Source organism: Danio rerio, chromosome 7 (genome assembly GCF_049306965.1).
Source record: "Danio rerio strain Tuebingen ecotype United States chromosome 7, GRCz12tu, whole genome shotgun sequence".
Lineage (NCBI taxonomy): Eukaryota > Metazoa > Chordata > Actinopteri > Cypriniformes > Danionidae > Danio > Danio rerio.
The window spans coordinates 22,763,756-22,781,237 of NC_133182.1; the positions used below are offsets into that span (position 1 = coordinate 22,763,756).

General features: G+C 37.1%; 3 protein-coding genes across 8 annotated transcripts; 2 read left to right on the plus strand and 1 right to left on the minus strand.

Annotated features, from left to right (window-relative positions):
• Window positions 1–4,604: 4,604 nt before the first annotated feature.
• Window positions 4,605–6,575, minus strand: tifa (TRAF interacting protein with forkhead associated domain). Of its 2 annotated transcripts, XM_073906747.1 has the most exons (3): window positions 6,495–6,575; window positions 5,954–6,008; window positions 4,612–5,858 (listed from the first exon to the last, which is right to left on the minus strand). In XM_073906747.1, exon 3 carries the CDS (start codon window positions 5,816–5,818, stop codon window positions 5,237–5,239), a length of 582 nt encoding a protein of 193 aa, XP_073762848.1. In that variant the 5' UTR covers window positions 5,819–5,858; window positions 5,954–6,008; window positions 6,495–6,575; the 3' UTR covers window positions 4,612–5,236.
• Window positions 6,576–8,298: 1,723 nt separating this feature from the next.
• rbm4.3 (RNA binding motif protein 4.3) lies at window positions 8,299–11,806 on the plus strand. 3 transcript variants are annotated; one of them, NM_213317.3, is given in 4 exon segments: window positions 8,299–8,321; window positions 9,064–9,496; window positions 9,580–10,225; window positions 10,592–11,806. In NM_213317.3, coding segments are annotated over 2 exon segments (1,026 nt in total). In that variant the 5' UTR covers window positions 8,299–8,321; window positions 9,064–9,087; the 3' UTR covers window positions 10,197–10,225; window positions 10,592–11,806.
• Window positions 11,807–12,441: 635 nt separating this feature from the next.
• Window positions 12,442–17,410, plus strand: rbm4.2 (RNA binding motif protein 4.2). Of its 3 annotated transcripts, XM_005172289.3 has the most exons (4): window positions 12,442–12,481; window positions 13,056–13,485; window positions 15,275–16,034; window positions 16,223–17,410. In XM_005172289.3, the coding sequence occupies exons 2-3, from the start codon at window positions 13,074–13,076 to the stop codon at window positions 16,015–16,017; spliced, it is 1,155 nt and encodes a 384-aa protein (XP_005172346.2). In that variant the 5' UTR covers window positions 12,442–12,481; window positions 13,056–13,073; the 3' UTR covers window positions 16,018–16,034; window positions 16,223–17,410.
• The last annotated feature ends 72 nt before the right edge of the window (window positions 17,411–17,482 follow it).

Genomic DNA, 17,482 nt, shown 5'->3' on the forward strand with positions numbered 1-17,482 from the left:
ATAGGGTTGTTCTGCTTTTTAGCTGTACTTTTATTTACTTTTAGCTGTTTGCTCCATCTTTATGCTTGATGCAAAATCAGATTACATGTATGCATGTATACTAGGGCTGGATGCACAGTAAATTGCTTCAGCATTAATATCGCATTGTGTGCATCCACAATAGTCAAATTGCAGGATCTGTAGTGTTGAATAGGCATTATATTTGACCAGGAGACACAGTCAATGTTTTAAGGCCTGTGACTGTATGAGCAGCATATCAAGGAAGTTTAAAGAATTCAGGCACAAGGAAATGTGTAATTTAAAACTTCAATACCAAAAAAATTTATTGAGTTATTTAAGCAATGAAGATGCTATGCAGCATTTGAATATTCAATTTCTGTACCTGAATTATTTCCAAATAGAGCTATTAAGTCATCTGGTGAAATTGTATTCATATCGTAATATTGCAAAAAAACAAAACATCGCAAACGCAGATTGTTCCAATATCTTGCAGCCCTTATGTATATCAAACCCCTTGTTTGTTAACTTATATTACCTTTATTGATTGAGTCGTGTACAGTTAGTTGCGCGGTCCGTTGAAATCGAAAAAAGACTTTTAAAGTTCAGAAGAGATAAACGGTCTCACAAGTCTTCACATTGTTTTATATACGTATTTCAGGAACATGGACACCTCCAAATGGCTTTGAAAGAGTCACATACTGTATTTAAAATTTATAATTGACGCAAAAATGTTATTTTCTATCTTCATGTAATGATGTATTTGCTGTGCGGGAAGTATGATTTGCATCTATGTATGTTTTTTTCTCAGAGCGATGACAAAAATTAAAAAGTTAAATTAAAAGTGCGCACATCATTTAAATGATCATATCACATTTCGAAATTATGATTATGACAAGCGTTTGATGTTTTTCCTTTTATAGTGAATACAAAGTGTTTGAGAATAAATGCTTATTGGTGCCAGATTAACTACTCTAGCTTATATAATGTTGAATATAATGCAAGAGGGAATATGATAATGACAAATGGCTCATTTTATTTTAGTGAAAAAAAAATGGTATAATGATGTTGTCAACGACAGATTGTAAGCATAAGTCTCAAACTATATTATGTACTTTAGAATTATGAATAGTATTCTGCTGTAATCACTTTACTGTGCATTATTGCCAGTCGCCAGGACAAATTTAAAGTCTACCATTCCCAGTCTATCCACAAAATTCAACATTTTAACCAACAGTAGACCTACACTTAGGCCTAACATTGTTGTTTTGCCATAAGTTTGGGAAATAACAATAATACTAATAGCCTACTTGTACTGACCTTTATCTTATATCTACAAAATCGTGAGGAAAATCTAGATCTTTATTTTAAGCAAAAAAAAAAGTCATGATTCTCATTTTAGCTAGAATCGTGCAGCCCTAATAGCAGGTCTAAATCACTGTTTGATTGTTTAACAATAAGCAAATACTTTTCTTATGCTTTAAATGCCTAAAAAACATTTCAGTTCTTGTTCGTCCTCTTCTGTGACAGAGCTGGGGGAAAACCTGATTGGCACACATAAGAAAATGTTATCCCAATGAAAGACTCAACCCTGTTCATGTTTCAGTGATTCAAACTCACCTGAAACCCAAAGCAGATACTATACAAAGATTTCAATCTGAACACGTGCAGAGACAAACATTTGAAAACAGGCCTTTTTTCTCCTTTTTGCTTTCGGCCTGACATTTTTGACCCAGTCAGTCTGAGGTGTCATCTTACACTCCTAAAAATAGCTCTTTCAGCGGGGGGGGTTTCCACTGGAACTCTATTAAAATAAAGCTTCCAACAAAGGGTTTTTCCAATGATGCCATGTTTTCTAAGGATCCCAAAAGAACCTTCCAGTGATTAGTTCTTTGAAAGAAAATGTTTTCTTTATGTAGTAGAAACTGTTAATAATCTAAAGAATATTTTCCACTGTAACTCGGCACATACCAACATAACGTAGTAGATTATAGGGATAGTTCACCTAAAAATGAAAATTGACTCAATAATTACTCGCCCTCAATTGGTATCAAACTTTTATGAGTTCCTTTCTGATGAACACAAAGCATGGTATTTGGAAAAAAGCTTGAAACCTCTAATTATTGACTTCCATAGTATGAAAAACAAATACTTTAAATGAATGGTTACCGATTTCCAGCTTTGTTCTGTATATTTTCTTTTGTGTTCAACACAAGTAAGAAAGACAAACAGGTTTGGAACAAGTTAAGTATGAATAAATGAAACATTTTCATTTTTGCATGGGTTAACCTTTCCTTTAAGCAATATTCACATTAAACGTTGTGCAGTTTGCTTCTCTTTATTTTGGCGTTAACCTCTAACATAAATGTACATAAAAATAAGATTGACAATGTGCATAACAAAGAATGTGTAAATGTCATGTGGAGTTTCATTCTCAAAGATTTCTGAGCATGCATTGATCATGTTCTTGGGTCACTGTTTGCTGATCACTGTGTTCTTTGACCGATTTCTCACTTCCTGCCATTTCCACATTGTGCAACATGTAGTTCCACTTTTTATTCGATTTCTTTGGTATTTGTTCCTTGAATGGCTTGAAGCACATTGACTCATTGTGACCTGCTGCACTGTGTGTATCTGGTGGGAAAAGGCAGGAGACGTAAAGGGATAGTTCACCCAAAAATCTAAATTCTGCCAATGTTTACTCGTCCACTTGTTCAAAACCTTTTAAAACACAAACGAAGATATTTTGAAGAAAGCTGGAAGCGGTAACCATTTATGTTCAAAATATTTATTTCCTATAGAAGTCTGTGGTTCCAGGTTTTCAGCTTTCTTCAAAATAGATTGTTTTGTGTTCAATAAAAGAAACAAACCACTTGAGGGAGAATGAATAATAGGTTAATTTTTAGGTGAATTATTCTTTTAAACTCTTAATGTGTGATTATAAACCACACAAGAAGCCATTTTAAGTCCCAAACAAAAGCGCTGATAAAGTAAACAAGCATAGATGACCACAAGATGTTTAGGGAAGTATGATATATTTACATCATGGTGTTTACACTGCAAAAATTTAAATACAGAGTGATGTAATTACATTGTAATGTGGACGGAACATATGATGTAAAAGCTACAGGACAACACATATTTTTATGTTGCTTCAACTTAAAGTTAAAAACAGTTTAACCTCATATTTTTTGTCAGTTTGATTGATGTAAGTTGAGATAACTAGAAAAGTTAGTTTGATTCAGCTAAAAAAAAGTTAAGTCGGCAAGATTGTTTTTAATTTCTCTTTACCTTTGGTTTTATGGGGTCTTTTCTAAATACAATAAATATAATTTTCAGAAAGATTAATGACTGCTCCTCCTGAGAGTTGCATCAGAGTTTCGATTTTATCTGTTCTGACATCATTTACTGTAAATCACCTGCTGTCTGCCTTAACTGATGCATATCAGCGATTATGTTGATTGTGGGAATGAGAACAGGAGATGAGTCTATTGAGTTTAAAGTAAAGGTATAAATGAATAAAGCAGTAGAATAGTGATCTTAGGTGTGTTTCAGTTCATGGGATTAACCTTGCAATCTTTCTTGAGATCCTAATTTACCTTAAGTAATAAAATGGGGTAAAAAGGTGGGATAAAAGTCCTGCTTTGAATGTTATTCCCGGTTTGACAATTGGAACATTTATAACTGCTTTCTAGAGATCAGTAACTAACCATGATCTTCCACCAGTATGAAAAAAAAGGAAGGAGAAGAAACCTTTTCAGATATTGTAACACTAAAATCCAGAGTTCCTGAATAATAAATACCTTTGTTTACAAGCAACAAACTAACTACTATTGCTCAGAAACTAAAATACTAGATTGCCCACAATCGATTTGTGTTGGGATAACATAAAGGAATTAAGTTAACATAATAGATTTAAAAAATGTGAGTGGATTGAACATAAAACATTTAAGTTGTCTCCCAAAAAACTCAAAAGTATTGTGTTGTTTCAGCTCATTTTAAATGAGTAGTATGAACAAAGACCAAACGTTTTTTTTTTTTGAGTTAAAACACCTTTTTTAACCTTTTTTACACCAAAGACGCCAATAAGTTGATTTTATATTTAAGAACACTATCAGTGCTGTATCAGAAAATTATTTATGATGATTATTAATATTTAGGATTATATATTATGTATAATATTATAACGATAAAACATCCATCCAGTTTTACTGCACAGTCCATTACAATTGAAACATCCATTGTAAAATAAATAATTAGCTTTTATATAGTCATGGCATTAAAGCAAATTATTATAATGTAATTTGATAAAAAAAATAAATAAATGTAACAAGTTGTTCAGCTTAAGACAGGGGTCCTAAACTCCCACCCCAATCAGACACACCTGGGCTAGCTAACAGGTTGTTAGTTGTCTTGCTAGAAATGTCCTGGCAGGTAAGCTTTTCACTCATCATAGCACACATGCTGCTGACGATGTGGCAATAATAGTGATTTGATTTGATAAAAAAAGTGATTTGAGGTGTGTTGAGACAAGTTAGAGCTAGACTATGCTATACATTTCCTTTAAATTAATTATTTGTTTTTGCCTGCTAAAAAGACAATCTGGATAAAATATGTGTACAAAAGTTTATTATATATATGATATAATGCAAGATATATGAATAATGCTTCAATCATGGTATTTCACATTTTTTTAAGAGACTGATTCACGTTGCACAATGTAACAATAAATACAAAACAAATCAAAATATATAATAGTCTCACAGATGCATTGAACAATAATGGAGAGAAAACACAATGCTTGTTGTGAGCAAATGCATAACGAATATACAATAAAATAAAGTACAACTTAAAATATCTGTGCAAATGAAGGAAAACAATGATACCGTATGCACAAACATGCTGCATTCCAGTGGAAATGATAACAATGTTTGTAATGTCTCTTGCAACACAAGCTAAAGCAGCATTTTAGTAGCCTCTGACTATTTAACAATACAGTAATAACATCAAGGATAATAATAATTATAATAATATACAATTTATAGAGTGGTCAACTGCTGCCGTGCAGAGCAAACCCCAATATACACTCAAAATTAAATTGGAGTGTAACTCATAGTGCTGCCACAAATAACTGCATGGAAATGGCTGGTAACACTAAACTTGAAATTGTGAAATTCAAAGACTGAAGCTGTATTTCCTCTTAAAACACATTAGTGTAATCTTTGAAAAAGCATTGTATCTATACCACGAAAATCGTCTCATCAGACTCCAGAGGCTCTTGGCTTGTAGGTCCTCCATTCTCACTGTTTCTCCAAGGCAAGCCGGAGTCCATCACAGGCTGCCTGCATGGCACACCGATACCCATTTCCTGTGAAGGGGAAGTATTGCATGTTTCAAACAGGATTTCAAATTTATTCTTTGAATCTCCAGGTTCCTGCCAAATCAGCAGCTCGTATCGTCCGAAACGGAGGAGCACCTTGTCATTAAGCTCAGCTCGTTCAAGGTGTTTCAGTTCAGAGCCGCCGACCATCAGATTGACTTTCTGGCTCAAGTTCTGGATGGTGAAGCTCAAGATAGAGCTGTTGGGTTTTCTGTACGCCTGTACTGAGAGCTGTTTTCTGGAGACAGTGGTGTCATTTAGCACAAATGGGCAGGTTTCTCCATCACGGCCAAGCCTGAGTGGATCTTCAGCGTCCATTTCGTATGGTTCGTTCAAGGGCAGGTTGTGGAAGAGCGGACGGTTGGCTTGATTCGGGTGGAAAAGTTGTACGTGAAGACAAGTGAGCAGTTCTTGAGTCTCAAGTTTGCTAATGTCACCCATTGTGAAAGACAGAAGGGAGAAGAACTTCTGATATTTAGACCTAAGAAAAAAAAAGTTAACAAGCAAGCACATTAGTTCACTGAAATCACTTAGACAGTTCACTCAAAAATGAAAATTTACTCGCTATTTACTCACCCTTTATCAATTTATTTGAAGATATTTTGAAGAAAGCTGAAAGACTTGTCAACTTCTAAAGTAGAATACAAATATTTAATACATTTTATAAACACTTAATAGTAAATATTAGTAAATGATATATATATATATATATATATATATATATATATATATATATATATATATATATATATATATATATATATATATATAAACTATATATATATATATATATTTTTTTTTTTTTTCTATTTATTAATTTTATTATTTCCCCGCTCCCCAACATATTAAAGTTAACAAAAGTAAATAGCATTCCAGCTTTCTTCTAAATATAGTTTGTTTTTAACAGAAGCAACTCAAAACATTGGCCGAGGGGAGTAAATTACTGCAGAATTTTCAATTTTGGGTCAACTATACTTTTGGTTTGTAGGACAACAGAAATCAATGACCTGATTCATTGCACTACGCTAGCGAACTATTTTAGAGTAGCCTATGCTGTTTGTAAACACATGTAGCATAAGTAAAGTTTCGTGATAAATAAAATGAAACAGACGCTCACCTTCAGAAACTGGTTGCAAAGATTATCGACTAACGGACAGCTGCTCCGAACGGACTGTTAGTAAGAACTGCAGAAAACAACAAAGGGGGTTGCATCAGAAGCACTGAAATCCACCCCTTCCAGCCTGGGACATGTGACACTAGAAAATTCCCGAGTTGCGCAATGCATGAGACTTGAATACTTAAGCTATTTGTACAATAATATGTTATAATCACAGAATTATTTATCCAGTAAGCTTGGAGTGGAGAAGACTCATTATTATTGAAAAAAAGTAGGGAAATAAAGTTAAATGTTTAAACTTGAAGCACTCGAGACATAATAATGACTAGATAAAATGGTTGTTTATATATTACTAAAACACGTTTATGGTCATCATTTTATGAGGTCTTATCAGCCATTCCCGATACCGTCTTAAAAAGCTGTACAATGACGAAAGCTGATGAGAAATGTTAGCCTCCATCGGCTTTTCCAGGAAGGTGTTGTGTGTAGATTGCATGCTAATTTCGTCATCACAACCAAGTGTTTTTCGAACAATGTTGGAGTCCCTCCACAAACAATATATTTTTAAATCCTCTCCCTCATTTGTAATTTCTTAATTTAAATCGATTCCTTACCTTTCTAAAAACAAAAAGTGTGCAAGTTAAATTAAAATGAATGTTGAATAAAAATATCTTGGTTCCAGTAAGTTAATTCTGTTTTTTTTCTTTTCTTTTTTTTTATTTTGTACTCCCCCTTTATTTTTTTCTCATTTGTAACTTATTGTTCTTATCACCTGTTTGTAGCCTACTTGTAGTCTCTCTTACAGATTACTTCCTGATTTATATTGTACAATTCTTCCTTTCTAAATAAATGTTTTCTAAAAAAGCAATGTTGGAGACCCAAAGACGTTTTATTTCATTAAAAATCCTATTTAATAAACATATTAAATACAATTTCGGAACTATCCTTTATCCATGCTACAATTTCGGAACTATCCTTTATCCATGTAGATACTTTTTTGTAGCGAATAATTAATCAAACCTGATTTAAATTTCATGTCTGATATAAGTTCGCAGCTAACTCGATAACAACAATTCACGTAATGACGTTAGTGTGTTTGTTTACTGCGTCTCTTTCAAGAGACGTTGGTGAATGTTGAAAGACTTGTTGGGTGGGATGAACAACAGATCTGTTCTTCTGACAATTTCCCTGAATTGGCAAAGGGATCCTGAGATTTTCGTATAAAAACTTGTTGCGTTTCATATAAATGTTTAACCTGATCCTGTTGAAAATCATTAAACGCTTATGCATTTTCTTTCATTATTGATTTCAGTTCTCGTAGTTGCCATGGTAGCACACAACATAATCGATGCATCTATGCTCGACTTTTACAGTTTCACAACAGTAATGTGCACGAGCAGTTATCTAGATTATTGAAACTGAACTCGGATAAAACGATGTTCAACTTGCTCTTATGGAGCCAGTTTAAGCGTGGACATTTAGTTCGGCTGACTGAAGTCATGTTTTTGACTTTAATCCCCGCTTTTTCTAAACCACTAAAAGCTTTTATGAAACAGCCTCCAGCTTCAGTGTTTGCAGTAGTTTATATCGGAGTCTGAATATGACTGATTTAATCTTCATTAGCTGTCCGTCAATATCATGTAAACAATCCCAAATCGTTACGATTTATGTACATCACATAATCCTGTTTTACTTTATTCTACTACAGAGTATTCCGCGTGATGCACGTTGTAAAATTTGATTGGCTTATTCTGCCATAAGGGCGGGACTAAAGAAATATATTACTGAATGACCCACCCTCTTCCTCATTGTGGCGAGGAGAAAGCGGTGAGTGTTAGTTCCTGTTCTTTGACCTTTATAAACTTGATTTTAAATTATCACCAGCGTATATAATTTATTATTTTTGACGCATGTAATGTATATATGTATAGTGCGTTGAAACCCTATTAATTTACTAACCGTAAAAAATCGTCTGATCGTCGTTATCTCGGCGCGCAACGGCTGTTCGGCTAACACTAGCTAAGCTAACAGCGTTAGCTTATTCAAACCTAAAAACGAAGTTTGCTTTTAAGGCACGGGCCATATATCAACGATCATTCGCTGTATTCCTTTTGTAAGTAATGCTTTTTCGAATATAAGTGTTTTAAAGGACATCCCGTGAATTTTCAGAGGGTTTGTTCGATGCGTGCTAGTCACCTAGCATTAAGTAATCACACGAGGCCGTGGCGTATGTCGTAGGGACGTGTTATATTTTTTTTCTGAGTGCCAAACTTTGTTAGTTTATATTGAATAGTTTTAACGTAATCACTTTTATCAAGTAGTATTTGCATATATGTAGGAGTAAATGGTTTAAAAGAATTTGCATAAACTGGTCTGACTTGATGTGCTTCTCAGTTACAGTAAAATGAAAGCTTTCGATTTCATTTTTATCTTAAGGCGTGTTTTTCTCATAGTAAGCTATATTTAGGTTCAACATGCATACCACAGCGCATGATGTAACCACAATTGATTGTATTGGATTCTGGTAGCTCATTAAAGTGTTTATTTTTTGGGTTTTGTCTGTTTATAGGCTTGGCATAACACATCTGCAAAGATGGTGAAGATCTTCATTGGTAATCTGCCTCAGCAGGCAGAAGTAGACGAATTAAAGTCTCTGTTTTCGCAATATGGAACAGTCACTGAGTGCGCCATTATCAAGAACTTTGCATTCGTCCACATGGATGATCGCAAAAGTGCCACAAAGGCCATCAAAAACCTTCATTTGTACAAGCTGCATGGAACACCCATCAATGTTGAAGCAAGTCGGGGCAAGAACCAGGGTCCAGTGAAGCTTCACGTTGCCAATGTGGAGAAGGGAACCGATGATGAACTCAGAGCACTGTTCGAAGATTATGGCACCGTTGCAGAGTGTGCCATAATTAAGAACTTTGCCTTCGTACACATGAACAACTCTGATGAAGCCATGGATGCCATCAAAGGGTTGGACAACACTGAATTCCAAGGTATAAAGCTGTTGTCTAATTGCTTGCTTCCATTTCCACACTTGTGGCATTTTCAAGTATTGATTTTGTTTTTGCTATTGCAGGCAAACGAATTCATGTGCAGATTTCCAAGAGCCGACCAAGAGGAGAGGAGGATGACTATGGTCACCCTGATGCTGGATACTGGCCACCCCGTTACCCCGGTGAACGCCCAGAGCCCCCTGGTTATCCTAGGGGACGCTATGGGTACCCCCCTGGCCCTCCTCCACCCCCGCCACCTCCCCCGCCCAGACGCTCCCCATACCCAGATCGTGCTGCTCCAGCATACGAGCGCCAACGCGATGTGGTTGACTATTATGAGAAGTACCGCGCTCGTCCTTACGGTGTCGCATATGATGACCGTCGTCCAGGCGGCATCCCCCCACCCCCTCCGCCCCCATCTTCCGCTATAATGAGAGATCGAATGCCTGGCAATGGCCTTGACCCCTATGAGCGACGCCCCCTCCCACCCCCGCCAGCTTCATTCTATGCACGAGACCGCAGTCCCATCAGACGCGCTCCTCCTGCCCCTCCGGCACCCGCAGGAAATGGTTACTCATATGAGCGTTCTCGTCTCTCCCCCGTCTCCATGTCTCGGGCCCCGATGTACAGCGTGCCTCGGCCCAGAGACCCCTATGCTGACAGGGCGGCGCCTCCTCCACCACCTGCGCGCTACTATTAGAGTGCACACCTGTGCTTTTGTAACCCAAGGTGAGAATAGGACCCGCAATCTAAAAATGCCCTAAAACTCAGGTTTTATGTACTTTTTTTAATTTTTTTAAATATATATATTTTTTTCATTTCTGCGTGTGATCTAAATGATGCGCACATAGCAGTAACGTAAACTTTGTATCAAAGGTGCTGGTTCGTAAATTCACGAATGGTCTTTTTAAAGCAGTGCTCGTGTAACAGTGGCCTTCGCATCGAAGTGCTTTAGATTGTAAATTGAAGTGACCGTATTCATTCTTCGTAAAATTGAACTAGATTGCACATAAATATGTTCTTAAACTTGTCGGTTTTATTTAATCTCAAATGACACTGCAGCCGTTTGACTCATGTGGTTTGCTCTCTTTCCAGGTGTAAATTATTCAACAAGATCGTCGTCGTCGTCTCCAGGTGCACGTCCCGCGATACGTCTTTGTCTGCCAGAGCGCGTTGCGTTCGCCTGCGCACCATAGTGGAAGAGTTCTGTTGCGGACTGCACATTCTATAAAACAACCGCTTTTACACGCTTAAAATCGTCCTCATGATAAATTGTCAATTCTGCTATTTTTTTTATTATTTTGCCTTTGTTTTTATTGTTTAGCTTTTTATAGGTGAGTGCAGCACTAAGCCAGATTACGTAAATTAGGTTAATTTGCTGGTTTAAAGAATAACCCATTTAAGGGTAAGGATAAGAGTTTCTTTCAAAGAACACATGTATCACACTGTACCTTTTATCTTTAAAATCTGGATGAGTTCTTTTGTTATCAATCTACTGTAACATGCGCTATGACAGAGTTTTGATTCAGAGCTAAAAATACATTTGTGTATAAAATTTCTTTTTCCCTCTCCTTTTCCTCCAATACATTTGTTAGTGCGGCATGCAAGTACGAATACAGTCTCCGCAGCAATAAAACATTTTCGTTTACTGGCTTATTGAAGTTGTGCTGTAAGTGTGTATTTTAATTGCAGAATATCGCAGTTCAAAGACTTTGTATCTTTTTCTTTCATAGGGACAGTTGAAAGTTTTAATAAAAAGACTGGAACATGGATCGTCGTTTTGCTTTTTTTGCCAACCTGTTAAATTTGCCTAAAAGGGCATAGAAGTTACCAAGCAACCTGGTTATTGAAATATTCGCATTAGAATTCATAACCCCTGGTTAGCATTACGAAGTATGGGACTGCATCTGCGGCGAAATTCCTATCATTCTATCGACACTTCGTCTGTATTTGCAATAAACCAGTGGCGTCTAAATTTATGTACTCAATGAAATCGTTTAGAATCAAGTCTATGGACTTCCCAATATTTTCATAAACAATCAATGGTTCTTTTATAAACTTAATGTATGATTTATGCCAGGTAAGTTACTTGATGTATCAAGGTTAAGCATGCATTTTATCTTGATTGTAACAAGGTGTAGGTTTATAATGCATATAGCCGTACTGCATCTACAAGTTACTTTGTAAAATAGACTTGATTCAGGCTGGCCTCCATGATTAAGGGTAAGTTTTATGTAAACAGTTAATGATTTTCCCCCCCATTTTATTCTGTCTTGTGCAAATACTGCAATAAAAATATATAAAGATGGCTGTTCTGTCATTTTCCTCATGATTATTATATGAGATGAAAAATGCATGTGATGCATCCATAATGTTCTCAATAAAAGCATATGTTCATTTGGTAAGTGCACAAATAAATACATTTTAAATAAAGCAATAAAGGTTTTGATGTAAAAGTATCACCTGTTTAGGTAAAATAAAAACGGTGCATACGAGTTTTTCATAGTTGCATGTTAATGTCCGCACCACTCAAAGAAAGCTACACAAATTATAAAATCTTTTTTTATACGTTTAAAGAGTTAATTTACGCATTTTTTGTTCACCAGAGTGTTAAATATACCAAAATATATAGATATATCACAAAATAGATATACATATTGCTATCAAACACTTGTGTAGGTGTACCGCATACATAAACTCGACTGCATACGCTACTATACAGGTATATAAAACGCAACCAACGCTACGGTAGTACCTTTTAATATGCAAGCACTTGCATTAATGTTTATCGGTAATGAAGACTGGACACATATTTTGTCTTATTTAAAATATTTTAAGCACCGTCTTCGCAAGCTATTCAGACATTTGATAGCTTTGCGTTTTTCCTGTTTGCTTGTGGACCGGAAGTGCTGTTGGTGACGGCGGGCGACTCCATTTTAGGCTTCATTCATCTTCGCAGGGCGGTGAGATTACGTGCTCGCAACGGTAAGGCAATGCTAAATCAGTACAACGTGCGATTTTGATTGTGCTTAATACCACTGTTAGTTTAAATTCTACATTTACTTAATGTAGTTAATAGCGGAGTGCTACAAAAACGAGTATTCATGATAAATCGACGTTTATTTAAGTGTAACTTGATGTAACGCTAGTCGTGTTAGCTTAGCATAACAGAGCCGACATCATTGGCCTACAGCTTTTTAAAAAATCAACCGACGCTTATCGGCCTTACAAATTCTTGTATCGGGTGTTAAAATACATATTTTATATATAATGATAGACACCGAAAGGGGGTTAATTCGTGATGGTCACGCGACTCCGTGGCCTAACTTACAACGCGAGTAAATTCAGCTGCGCCACAACTTCCATTTAAAACTGAAACCGATCTTACACTTTACACACACACACACACACACACACTGCGTGTTTATGGCTGAGCTGTATGTAAATCATTCTGATGCGATCGATTAGTTGTGTTTGGTTTGTAGGCCAACACAACAGTGATGTAGGGAAACATCTGTTGATATAACGTGCATTTCGAAACTATGCTCCCTCTGTCCAGGATTAAACGGCAACAAAGATGGTTAAGATCTTTATTGGCAACCTATCCCCGACCTCGACCGCGGACGATCTGCGCTCTCTTTTTTCGGAATTCGGCATAGTAAAAGAGTGCGACGTGCTGAAAAATTATGGCTTCGTGCACATGGATAGTAAGAAGGAGGCCGAAGCGGCTATCCGAAAGCTGCACCATTACGAGCTGAAGGGTCAAGCCATAAATGTGGAGCTGAGCAAAGGAAAACCAAGGGGCTCCACCAAGCTCCATGTGAGCAACATCAGCAGTGGCTGCACCAACCAGGAGCTTCGGGCTAAGTTTGAAGAGTACGGACCCGTGGTTGAGTGTGATATTGTGAAGGACTATGCATTTGTTCACATGGAGAGAATGGATGATGCCATGGAGGCCATCAGTGGGCTGGAGAACACCACATTCCAAGGTGAACAATAACCCTGAAACGACGAAAGTCCATGGTTTCCCAAAGTTGCTTTTAACTCCTTACATTTTTTTTTCTAGCATGGGAAGAATGTGCTACAGGTTTTTCTAGAACTTTGGTATACTGATATTATACTATTCGTAATTTACTCAACTTCAGGTCATTCCAAACACTTAAGGGGTAGTTCCCCTCCAAGTAAATTATCTTTCTAAATTGTTTGCAAACCTTAATGAGTTGAGTTCAGGGGCGGACTGGCCATCTGGCAATTCTGGCAAAAACCAGAAGGGCCGGACCAATTTTTAAATGTGGGCCGGTAAGTTTTTTTTTTTTTTTTTAATATATTGTTTTTACGTGCAGGAAGCTTTTATTATTATTTTATTATTATGATGTTGATAAAAAAATAAATATAATAATAATAATAATAAACGTTAAGCATTTGGCCCAATCGGCGACGGCCGCCTGATTTCAAGATTGGCCGACCCAATCCAAGATTAAAATCTGGCAAGAATGTCATTATTTTACCATCTGAACACCAAAATAAATACTGAATGTGCGTGTCCGTGAGTGGGGCTGTGTCGATGTGGTAATGTGGGCTGATGTGGTTACAGTGCCAGGGCTGAATTTTTGTCCCAGTCCGCCCCTGGTTGAGTTTATTCTTTGCGTTAAACACAGAGATCTATTGATGAATGTTGGAAACCAATAGTAATAGGCCCTTTTTACATATCTGGGTTTCTCGGCAGCAGAAGTCGTCTTTTTAGGGCAGTGCATGAGAGAGTACTACAAATCTTTTTTTACAATCCTGTTTGCTGAAATAATAAAAGAAAAACGCCAAAATGGTGTTATCAAGACTTTCAGAAAAAGGGGAAAAAAAAAAAAAAAAAAAAGTCAGACTGAGGCAAGTTTACTCTCTGCCCCATAGATGCTGCATTAGAAACATCTCGCATAAGCTGTAAATAGTTTTTTTGTAATTTGACACAAAGGTGATGTAATACATAAATGTTAATACACTTTAAAAACTTAAAAGAATTTAAGATTATGATGTCCGTTGAAAACGTCATAAGTTTTGTGAAAAGGGTCTATTGGCTTTAATTGTTGGTAAAATTGGAAAAAGGTACTGCTTTCCAACCAACATTCTTCACTCTTCTTTTCAACTAAAAAGTGACGCTCAAACGGGTTTGGGACATGTGAAGAGTGAGTAAATAATATTTTTTTTGCTGAACAATCTATTATTACGCTTCATCTTTTTTTACACAAAAAGAAGCTATTTTTAATGAAACTTATGTTTTTTGGGTCTTGCCATTGAAAGTCTATAACCAGGATGATTTAAACATTTAAAAATAATTATTTCTCTTCAGAACACTTGGATTAATCACTTAATTTATTTATGATATAAAGTTTCTAGTTAGTTGGTAAAACTTTATCCGCTCAGATATTGGCTTTACATGTATTCATATATCATAACAGTATGTATATATGATAGTTGATAGTATGTATATATAAATATATTATTTTTAAAACGAAAGAGATTTCTGACCCCCCCACCATTATTGTAACCAAAAAAAAGTTTATAAACTGATCATTTAATCCAAGGCTTTTGGACAAACTCAGTTTGGAATGACCCTGAGGGTGAGTAAATAGTGCCAGTCTGTTACTTTTTCGGTGAACTAACCCTTAAAGTGCTGTAAGTACAAAGTAGCTGTCTTGATGCAATAATTCTCTCTTTAAAATGACGGTTTACGTGAGCGGAAGAAAGTTTTACATTGTCTTGCGTGTGTTTTCTTCCTCTCAAAAGGCAAGCTGATCAAAGTACAACTGTCCACGAGTCGTCTTCGTACAGCGCCCGGCATGGGAGACCAAACCGGCTGTTACATCTGCGGAGAACAGGGCCATTGGTCCAAAGATTGCAGGCATAGCCAGAATGGTAGCTATGGCGGAGGCATGGGGGGATACCCCAGTAGAGGCCCTCCAAGAGGCGGCCCGAGTTACGGCATGGGTGGCCCTGGAGGTCATCCTAGTAGAGGTTACCCAGCAGGGCCACTTCCCCCTCCCCCACCCATGAGTCGGCGTCCCAGCTACGGCGAGTATGGAGCAGAGCCTCGAGAACGGTACCTAACCAGGGTGCCGACCGGCTATCCTGAGCGACCTCCTGTGTATGAACGAGATCGCTTCGGGAGCATTGACTATTACGAGAAGTTTCGGGCTCATCCAGCTGCCTCTAGCTACTATGAGGATAGGCCTCACGCCATCCCCCCTCCTCCACCTCCTCCCCCCCTCTCTTCTTCCTCCCTCTCAAGGATGCGATTGGCTCCTCCCAGCCTTGATCCCTATGAGCGACGCCCTCTGGCGCCTCCACCTCCCACAGCAGCAGCAGCGAGCTTCGCGCGGGACCGTAGTCCAATCAGACGTGTGGGCGCCGGTGCGGAAGGCTACTCGTACGAGCGCTCGCGACTTTCCCCGGTCTCAAGGAGCTCATCGGCTTACAGCCTGCCGCGGGCCAGGGAGGGATACACCGAGCGAGTTCGATACGCATACTAAGCCACACACATGCTAAGGTGAGCGAAATGCGGGTCGTTCAATTTGAGATATCAGCGTGATCTGTTCTCTAAGCGTAAACCGTTTCGAGTGCACTAGTAAGCAAAGCCACTTTAATTGGGTTCAAATGTATAGCCAAAAATAACCTGTTGAGTGTTTTGTCTCATGAAAATATTTTTTCTCCATTTTTTTTTCTTTTTTCTTTTAGGTATTGTCAAGTGATGAGACTTCTGCTCCACCGATATGACTTTGGCTTGATCAGATGCTTTATTGGATTTCAAAGATTCAGGATTGGATAGGCACATTCAACACAATGCTTATTAGCCCGCCATGTTAATGTATTACCCATGATACACAAACTGTTGTTTAATTACCAAATGGAGACATTGATTCATGATTGCAAAGAAAGTTTTGGTTTCTGCTTAGCTTTTCACTTTTATCAGGAGGTAAGGTGGGGTTTTTCATGTCAGCATAATATTTTAACTGCTATTAATTGCGATTTAAAGATGCATATTTAGTTTCTTTTTAACGAATTGTTTTTTTTTTCTGCTTTTCCCTGTCATGTTGTGATCACTTATTTAGTTTTTGTGCTCCAATTTTTTTCCTTTTAGCTGTTGGGTTGACTTGCCACCTTATTTTTTTTAGTTTTTTTTTTGAGTTTTTGTGAGGACAATCTGGTTATTTTTCTTTTGGCAATAATAATGCCAGCATTGTGTATATGCGGGGGGTGTGGCAATCTGTAATCCTGCAGCTGCAACAGACTTAATGGGAAAATAAACTCAAATTCGACATTCCACTTTCTTTTTATTCTTATTTTCTACAGATGATTGGTATGTACAAACTGTTTTTACATCTTGCTCGTTGAAATGTCTTGTATCTAATGCGTTAAACTGGACATACAACTTGTTACTTTACCAATGTCTGTGAGTGTTTTTTGAGAGCTTGTTTATTTGAATATACTAAGGTTGTTTGATCGTTTCTCCCTTCTCAACTGACTTAAAAAAGAAAATAAAAAAGATCTGATTTAATACAACCCAAGTAGTTGGGCAGCTTTCAGGTGGATGCAAACTGTTTTGTGTTCTGTTCACACAAATGACTGTTTATGACAGGAGATGTTTAGATTGTAAAAAGCACCACGTAGATGAAAAGGTTGGCTTCACATGGAAGTGAATTGAAAATCTGAATGCGATGTGCTGACCAACTCTCACTCAGGGCTTTGTCCACCTTCGAGACTGCTGGCGTTCACTGGCGTTTCTTCTTTAATGGGTGCCTTGGGGAAGTTCTGTGAAAATGTTTATAAATTTGGTTTTCTGTAGTTTGTATATTTCCTACAGAAGTCAGGAGTGTGTTTTATGAATTATCTTTTGTAATAAACCGGTATTTTGGTGACAATAAATCTGTCTGTGCTTCATACTAACATCTTATTTTCTTTAGATAGTTGCTATTCATTTTACTTTATCGTATTTGG

What these genes read in the sequence shown, in the direction of transcription:
- tifa (XM_073906747.1), bottom strand. Translation starts at nt 5,818, where the DNA reads ATGGGTGACATTAGCAAACTTGAGACTCAAGAACTGCTCACTTGTCTT.
- rbm4.3 (XM_068222208.2), top strand. Translation starts at nt 9,088, where the DNA reads ATGGTGAAGATCTTCATTGGTAATCTGCCTCAGCAGGCAGAAGTAGAC. An exon ending in GGACAACACTGAATTCCAAG is followed by an intron (nt 9,497 to 9,579) that starts GTATAAAGCTGT and finishes TTGCTATTGCAG; the next exon opens with GCAAACGAATTCATGTGCAG.
- rbm4.2 (XM_005172289.3), top strand. Translation starts at nt 13,074, where the DNA reads ATGGTTAAGATCTTTATTGGCAACCTATCCCCGACCTCGACCGCGGAC. An exon ending in GGAGAACACCACATTCCAAG is followed by an intron (nt 13,486 to 15,274) that starts GTGAACAATAAC and finishes TCCTCTCAAAAG; the next exon opens with GCAAGCTGATCAAAGTACAA.